The 9,524-nt window shown below is 36.6% G+C and overlaps 1 protein-coding gene across 1 annotated transcript; it reads right to left on the reverse strand.

The window, feature by feature from the left end:
- Nucleotides 1-5,730: 5,730 nt before the first annotated feature.
- On the reverse strand, nucleotides 5,731-8,766 carry LOC120440553 (cationic trypsin-3-like). The gene is made up of 5 exons (XM_039613238.1): nucleotides 8,645-8,766; nucleotides 6,555-6,631; nucleotides 6,398-6,459; nucleotides 5,982-6,121; nucleotides 5,731-5,886 (listed from the first exon to the last, which is right to left on the reverse strand). Exons 2-5 carry the CDS (start codon nucleotides 6,593-6,595, stop codon nucleotides 5,731-5,733), a joined length of 399 nt encoding a protein of 132 aa, XP_039469172.1. The 5' UTR covers nucleotides 6,596-6,631; nucleotides 8,645-8,766.
- Between the last annotated feature and the right edge of the window lie 758 nt (nucleotides 8,767-9,524).

Consider the following 9,524-nt stretch of genomic DNA (forward strand, 5'->3'; position numbering starts at 1 on the left):
GACCAATCAAAGCCAAATGAACTGAAGCTGTTCTGGTGATGGCCCAACATCATCATCTGTACCTCAGCAAACTGTCTCTGTTCTCTGCACATAAACTAAAAATATGACTATATTGTCATGAAAATGTACTAAAGGAATTAACAGTGCCCTGTGTCTCCATGTGACTATTATGTTATTTTACTATATTATTATATTATTTCAATTTCATTTTTATTCATACAGAAAAAGAATCACAACAACAGTTGTCTCAAGGCGCTTTATAAGGTAGACCTACAATAATACATACAGAGAAAAACCCAACAATCATATGAGCCCCTATGAGCAAGCACTTTGGCGACAGTGGGAAGGAAAACTCCCTTTAACTGGAAGAAACCTCCAGCAGAACCAGGCTCAGGAGGGGCGGCCATCTGCTGCGACCGGTTGGGGTGAGAGAAGGAAGACAGGATAAAGACATGCTGTGGAAGAGAGACAGAGATTAATAACAATATGATTCAGTGCACAGAGGTCTGTTAACACATAGTGAGTGAGAAATGTGACTGAAGAAGAAATACTCAGTGCATCATGGGAGTCCCCAGCAGCCCACCCCATTGCAGCATGACTAAGGGAGGATTCAAGGTCACCTGGTCCAGCCTTATCATATATATATATATATATATATATATATATATATATATATATATATATATATATATATATATATATATATATATATTGCTAAGGAAAGTTTTAAGCCTAATCTTAAAAGTAGAGATAGTGTCTGTCTCCCGAATCGAAACTGGTTCCAAAGAAGAGGGGCCTGAAAACTTAAGGCTCTGCCTCCCGTTCTACTTTTAAATACTTTAGGAACAACAAGTCAGCCTGCAGTGTGAGAGCGAAGTGCTCTAATAGGGTGATATGGTACTACAAGGTCATTTAGATAAGATGGGGCCTGATTATTTAAGACCTTGTACGTGATGAGCAGGATTTTGAATTTGATTCTCAGCCAATGAAGAGAAGCCAATATAGTAGAAATATGCTCTCTCGTTCTAGTCCCTGTCAGTACTCTTGCTGCAGCATTTTGCATGAACTGAAGGCTTTTCAGGGACTTTTTAGGACATCCTTATAATAATGAATTACAGTAGTCCAGCCTGGAAGTAATAGATATTAGAGATACTGCACAAATGGAAGAAAGCAGTCATATATATTTGTTTAATATGGGCATTGAAGGACATATCCTTTTCAAAAATCACTCAAAGGTTCCTCACAGGAGGCCAAGATAATGCCATCCAGAGTGAGAATCTGGTTAGATACCATATTTCTAAGATTTCGAGGGATGAGGACAATAACCTCGGTTTTCAAAGCAGAAATTAGAGGTCATCCAGGTCTTTGTGGCTTTAAGACACTCATGTAGCTTAACTAACTGGTGTGTGTTATCTGGCTTAGCAAGGCTAAGCTAGAAAAAGTGAATGAATACAAAGAGAGTGTGCTTCGGATGAAGCAAGTGAAAATTAAACTATGAAATAAGAAGTTATCTATAAGTTTTTAATTATTTTGGCTATCCAGATAAGCTACACAAAAACACCACCGTGTGTTGGAACAGGAAGTGATAGGAAGTGAGAACAATGACCTTAGGACAGGTGAGATTGGTCAGTGGTAGATGTTATGTATAAACCAAAATATATGATGTGCTATACAAGCTATCGCCAGTAGTGGGCACCACACCCAGTTATGTGTGTGTGTAATTTCTGTGTTATGTTAACAAAGAGAAGCAGTCGAAATGTAAACAAGCTACCGTGTGTATCAGTCTGACTCTGTATAAGCCCTAATCAGTGTACTGACACTACAGGAGGGAATATAACAATAGAGCTATTTTTCTGAAATCATAAAAGGTAGTAAAAGTCAGCAAAACAGCATTTGTTGAAGCTGCTTCCTGTTTGAGGGAACTGGCCATTCAACCACTTTGACTGAGTGTGCTTTTAAATGACCTTTTTCAACAATAAAGCCCAGGAATGACCCTGAATCAACATGAAATTCACATTTCTCACCTTTTAAATTGAGACGTTTTTTCCGGGAGACATTTGAGAAGGACTTGACAGGTATAGAACAACTGGGAGAAGTTAAAACTATCGTTGAAATAAAGAAAATGTGGATGATGAAATCACAAAGGATGTAATTGACTATGCCCAACAGAGCAACAAAATTACTTTAATTATATGCTCTGTGGTCAATTGTGAGTTTGTGTTGTTTGTTAAGCTTTTTGTATGTCAGTATGTCCAGATAAACTTTGTTTTTCATGGTTTACTTCATACAAACCGTCTCCTCTCAGATCTCAGAGGACTGATGTCTCATAATGGGTCCCTGCACTAGTGTGATGGAGTGTCTGTGGCATGTTGAAATCAACTGATTGATTTTCTTTTTCGTCAAAAAGCAAAACTTCTGACTGACTGGTGGCTGACCTCCTCTGTTCCTCACAGATTTGCCATTTGTGGATGTGGTCCACTGATCCACATCCAGTCACACGTACAGAAGAGGAGGACATTCAATTAAAAACATTCAATACAGATCAAAAACATAAATGTACTTTACATGAAATAAATACAAAGCCAGCAAAAGTGGAATTTGCTGTAAGCTGAAGTCAGCGAGCAGCAACATCCTGAGAAAATCATGACTTAGTACTAATGTCCTTAGCTATAGTCAACACAATCACACACTATGAGGCAGTCCTGTTTGAAATTTCCACCAAATCTGCTTCTGTGTTTGTAGTGCTGTGTTTCCTCAGTGGATGAAGATGGTCAAAGTCTGTGTTTTCAAATACGTAGAGTGTAAACTTATTTTCCATTGATTGGCTTTAGTTGTTGTGGCAAAGCAAGGGCAACAGACACACACACACACACACACACACACACACACACACTAAGGTGGTGGTGGTCAAAACATGACAACGCCACCCTGGGAATATCTAGTGCAAATTTACCAAGAAGGTACTCAGCTCTGTTATACATCAGACAGAGACGTGAGAATGTGTAAAATAAAGAGTTTATTGACAGTTATTGAAATCGGTCTGTGATAAATACCCAACACACACACAGGATTTCATGCACATCAGTTTCATTTTGTTTTAGCAACTGTTGTGACGGTTCTCGGCGCCAGTCACTCAGGGACAGCTTCTCCATTCCACACACACTCCTCCATCTCTGCCGTCACTATATACACACAGAGAAGAAGAAGATCATTAAGTTGAGCACTCACACCTGCCCTCTCTGCTACACTCCACTGCCTCCACTGCAGCAGGTCAGAGACCACACCCCTGCAACACAGTCATCAAATAGAAGAGCAAAGTGAGTCTGCAAATCAATAAGATGCAGATCAGTTTATACCTTTCATATAATGTGTGAGTTTATTTATTCTGATTTTTATTTTTCAGTTAGTTTCAACATTTCATATATTATGTGTAATTTTTCATTAGTTTCAGTGTTTGTTTGTATTTTATTCTATTCATGATGGTTGTGTTGACAGATTTGTCCAGATTTAAAGCTACACATGTGAACTTTTGGTTCCTTTATTATTACCTGTATAAACACTAAGCTGTTTATAAGTAATCCATAGTTGTGTATTTGTACAGTCCTAAAAGATGCTCATACATTCAGCTACACTCAACATTAGTCCAGCTGAAGATTCTAGTTTCATGTAGCAACTTCTTTTCCCTGACCCCGCCTCCACAGACAGATGTGCACAGAGGTTTAACAAGGCACAGGCCTCGATCACTGAAGACAGACTGCATCAAGAGTGTGACCTCCAAAGTGCTTTATTTATTCACTTCAGCCAAACTCTTTTATGCCCCCATTTATTTAAAATCTGCTCTAAGAAATATTTCCTGTGATCTCAAATTTGGAACATAACAACACACAAATACAGCAGCTAATCTGCAGTACAGCTGATTCTTTTGAGACTTTTTAAAAATGACATAATTAACTTTTTTAATGTTTTGTAGTGGAGTCCCCTTTAGTCAGTGTTGCTGTGAAACATTAATGCATGAATGAATGTATTTTTAAATAAAATACCGAGATTTAGTATCAGGCTTTACAAAAAAAAAGTATTAACTATGTTAGGATCCATGTTCATCATGTGTGATGTGTGTTTATATTTGAAGGTGTTTGTGGATTTCAATTCAAGGTGTGGTTTGTGTTTGATGCTGAAACAGATCAAGACTGGTGATTGGCTGAAGTAGGGTTCAATAAAAATTTTTGGTTGTTGGTTTGGGCACTGCTAAGGTCCACATTAAATAAACTGCTGCTCATGTGTGTTTGTAGGTTCTCAGTCATCCAGGTCATGGTTGTCTAAGGAGCCTGGAAAGAAAGCGACTTTACTTCCTTAAGGTTCTGAATGATATTTAACTTCTGATCCAAGAAGCTTCTTCAATTGATGTGCTTCCTTTGCTCATGTTCCACCTCTGCACAGTTTCATTTGATGACAATGCAGTGCAGTTCTTTCAGACATACAACAGAGGGCGCTATGTACATTCACTGAAGTAAATAATAGAAAAGTACAAGTGGAGGAGGAAACAAACAGCAGCATCAAAAGAGAAAACTGAAGTGTTCAAAGCAAGTTACTTTAGTCTCTTATTGTAATAATAAACAACATCTAAACATCACGTTGATGCTTCATGTTTGAGTTTGGTGTCCTTTTACTGCTCAGTTGGAAAATATTGATGCAATTTAAAAGAAGAGGAGAAGAGGAATTTCTCTGTACTACTTCAAAAGGAATGTGAATGCACTGCCTCATATGGAAAATTAATCATGATGAAATCCTGAAACAAATAGTGTTTATGAGCTTTGTGAATATAAAGAGTTTAGTTTTCACTTTGGTCTTAGAAGTATAAAAATGCAGGACTGAAGACAAGATTGAAATGACGTGTTATGACAGGGGTCGGCAACTCCAGGCCTCGAGGGCCGGTGTCCCTGCAGGTTTTAGATGTGTCCTTGAACCAACACAGCTGATTTAAATGGCTAAATTAGCTCCTCAGGTTCTCCAGAGGCCTGGTAACGAGCTAATCATGTGATTCAGGTGTGTTGACCCAAGGTGAGATCTAAAACCTGCAGGGACATCGGCCCTCGAGGCCTGGAATTGCCCACCCCTGTGTTATGAGATATAAAATACATATGTCACTGTGTACTATAATTTTATTTTGTTTATTTTTTGTTTTTGTAGGTTTTTTGTTTTGGGGTATTTTTTTTTTGAAAGCACTGCTTTTAGTTTGAAAATTGGATTCAATGTTTAGAGTTCAGACAAAACAATGGACGGTTTCAAGAAATGTATTTTATCAACAAAACTTATTTTGTTGGTTACTGTGTTTATTTTAATGCCCTCAGTGCAGTGATTTAAAAAAAAGTTCATCTGACACCAATGAGCCAACAGCCTCCATGTAAACGTTTCCACCCTCAACAATCAGGTCAGATTTATAAAGTTTATCATGTTCAGGCCCTGCAGCTGATTGGTGGCATGTCTGATCAGAAAGCCTTTCTGCATCTTCACAGTGTGAGTCTGAGAGTTTCTGAACAACAGGATGAGCTGCTACACACCTGACACCACATTCAAACACACACAAGCTGCAAATCTAACACAATATTTTAGACCAAAGAAAAAGGTTCACAATTTGCAGTTAACATGAAGATGTTCTAGAGTAGAAATAACACACAGCACACAAGTTTCATGTAGAGATGATTGTTTATTCTGGATGTTATTTTCATTCAGTTATTTTCCATTATTTTGGGCAATTTTCTGATTTATCCAGTTCATGTAAGAACAAACATTCACAGTAACAGCTGGTCCAGTACAGACACGTTCAAAACCAGAACTGATTACACCATAAATCATGTTGTTGTAAATCACTCCACCACCAGAATCACCCTGAGAGAGAAGAGAAATGTAGTTTTGCTTATTTTTTTTCCAAAATATCTAAAACAAACACAGATGATATACAGTAATATTAGCAGTCAACTAACCCCACGTGCATCTACTTGATGTTCTTCTAGACATAGCCTGTTGTTATATGGCACATATGCAGTACACTGAGAGTATCTGGTAGGCTCACAGTCAGCAACACGCATGTCTGCACACTGAAGATTAGGTGGTTCATCAGGGACTAGAGAAAAAGAAAAAGAACAAAAGTTATTCATAACCTTTCAAAACCTAAAATTTTGAGTAGAATGATGTTTTGTCTTTTTTTTATGTTTCCAAATGATTTTTAAACAAGGAACTTGGCATACAGTACATCTACTCCAAAATTTACAAAAAGAAAAAACCTTGTTTTTCATACAGTATCAAACTAAAAACATAAATGTAACTATAAAACAGTCACAGAAACCGAAATCAGATTCTAGCATTAACTGTGAAATAATCAAACAAAATATGGTCTTACGTGGGTGGCTGGTGGCATTTACCCTATAACCACCAAGTCCTACAACCTGAACGACGTCTCCTCTAGAAACAGACAAAAAACAAAACAATCATAACTTAATTACACATCCATCCATGTGATATGAACACAAAATAAATCAATAAATCATATGATGTACTCTGCAGGCTGGGTATTTCCAGGTGGTTGAAGTGTCTCCATGCTTCTTAGACAACCATGACCTGGATGACTGAGAACCTACAAACACACACGAGCAGCAGTTTATTTAATGTAGAGGTGAGCACTGCCCAAACCAAAAACCAAAAATATATATTGTACCCTACTTCAGCCAATCACCAGTCTTCATCTGTGTCAGCATCAAACACACAACTACAATTTGGAGAGAGGTGAGAGATCCACACACCTTCATGAGAGGACACACTAATGTAAACTAACACCACACATGATGATCATGGATCCTAACATAGTTGATACTTTTTATGTGAAGTCTGGCACTAAACCTCTGTGTCCTGTCATACTGCATCTACTATATATACATATAGCATATGCAAAGCACAATAATTAAGCTGTTAATAATTAACAATGTCTTCTGTAAGTATTTCATTTTAAAATACACATCCATTCATGCATTAATATTTAATGTGTGAAACATTTAAAAAGTTAGTTAAATAATAATAATAACAATAATAATAATAATAATAATGATAATAATAATAATAATGATAATAATAATAATAATAATAATAACCCTGTGTAACAGACTTGGATTTGATGCTTTAAGTCTGGATCTTGCGCTTTTGCACCATCTGGTGATGAACAGTGGACGGTAGAGTTGGTTGCATTTTTGGGTCTCCACCCAACCCCTTTTTTGCTAGCACACATGGTTAGCTCCACACATGGAAAAAGTAATGTTCAAAATTAAATAAGTGCAAGAAATAAGTTAGAAGAAGATAACAAGGCCATAAAGGACTATTTAGCCCCTCCTGGAGGTCAGCTCACTTGGTTTGAGTTCTTTAAATGTTTTATTTTCTGTGATTAATTACTTTGTGATTGATTTACACAAAGTACAAGAATGCATTTTGATGTGATGTGTTTATACAGGTAATAATAAAGTAACCAAAAGTTCACATCTGTAGCTTTAAATTTGGACAAATCTGTCAACACAACCATCATGAATAGAATAAAATACAAACAAACACTGAAACTAATGAAAAATTACACATGATATATGAACTGTGGAAACTAACTGTAAAATAAAATTCAGAAGAAACAAACTCACACATGATATGAAAGTTATAAACTGATCTGCAGGCTCACTATGCTGCACTGCCCCCGTGTGGTCACATTGAAACACAACAGCTTCTCATTTTCCTCGCCTCACTAGGCGCTGCTGAAAGTGTAATTTTAATTATCCCTTCACCAAAAACAAAAAACTAAAATATAAATAATGAAACTAATCAAATTTAATAATTCTTAATGACCTCATTATCAGTTTTTATTATCCATCTACATTCTTACTGACTCATCTCACATCCGCCCTCTCTACTCAGCATCATCATCAATATCATCATATTTTTCTTTCCTTCCAGAGGAATCAGTCAATATAATCTGTCATCACCAATAAAATCCTGAAAGTTTATATTAGAAGAACTTAGAAAATATCTTGTGTAGTATTTTGCAAGACAATCCAGGCATCAGAGACAAGATTTAAAAAATATAAAAAGAAAAAGTTGGTTAAATACAATTATGTAGCCAAATATTTGTGGTCAAAGTAAATTATTGTGTTTGTGTGCAAAATTCCAATCATAAGAAGAGCACCTTATAATAAAGTGTTTAATACTATGATAATGTAAATTTAACCAAACGCACATTGAGGGAGTATAAGTTAACACAATGCTTGCTTGCCTCTGTTTGATAAGCCAACAGCAGGAGAAGACATTTTACTAACAGAGATAAACGTAAGCAGCTGCTAACCATCTGCAGACAGACTGGAAGTAAAACTCCTGAAAACCCAAAACTTTCCACTGTTTTACCTTTTTATACAAGTGGCACAAAAATTTAAAGAGACTAAATTTAATTTTACTTGTAAACTGTTGTTTTTGTCAGTCAGTGAGCTTTAAGTGCAGAAACAGTGAGTACCCTCAACCCCTAAAACACATACTGTGCACACTTTTTTCTTTCTGCAGCATTAATAAACATGCTTAACATGAATTCTCCTGTTATCATGTCTTGATCACAGCTTGGACTTACATCTGGAATTGGGTTCCAACTTTGCAGTAGCTCCAGTAGTTATTGTGAAATGCATGGATGTGTCTTCTGTTTCAAAATATCGTATATAGTCAGCAGAGCAAAGAATAGACAGCACACAAAGGGTATCATGAGAGGAAGTGTATGAATACACATTGATGTCTCTGATTTGCTTCCTGTCTTACTGCTGTGGTTTACACTGAGTACAAATGACCACGTTTGCATTGATAAAATAACGACAGGAGCAAATGTTTTACTGTGGAACTGATACTGACGGCTCCAAGAGCACATCAGCAATATAACATGCTGAAGACGAAAATGCTCCTTTGTCCTCTTACCAGCCTATAAAGTCAATTTGACTTGCAAATGGCATTAAGGAGCTCTGTCGGGTAGCAGCTGCTTCAGTACTTACTAATCTTTCACTTTTATCACGAACTGCGGGCACAGCAACATTAACTGCTGAAGAAAAGAAGACTGTCTTTTCTCCTCCACCCAGTGCTGTGTTACTGGTTGAACTTTGATCTTTTGAGGAAAAAAGTTTTTCCAATTCGGTTCCAAATTTTAATCATTAAAGCAACATCTCAAAATTAAAAACACTTCTGGAGGAGAAGAAGGCACATCTGGCTGCCCAATATATATCAACACACCAGAACCTGTATGACAGTGAATGACCTGGACATAGTGCTTTTAATAAATAATTACTGATCTATCTACCTAAAATAAAATAAAAATCAACCAAATTTAATTAATTAATCTCAACCAATAAGAGACCTTTGAATTTCATGGGAGAGAAAGAGGGAGAATTTAGAGTTTTAACCCCTAAAAACCCCATTATTTCCAATTTAACCCATTTCTCAAATTAGAAATGTATTTGCACAATTTC

This window comes from Oreochromis aureus, linkage group 6, assembly GCF_013358895.1.
Source record: "Oreochromis aureus strain Israel breed Guangdong linkage group 6, ZZ_aureus, whole genome shotgun sequence".
NCBI classification, from domain to species: Eukaryota; Metazoa; Chordata; class Actinopteri; order Cichliformes; family Cichlidae; genus Oreochromis; species Oreochromis aureus.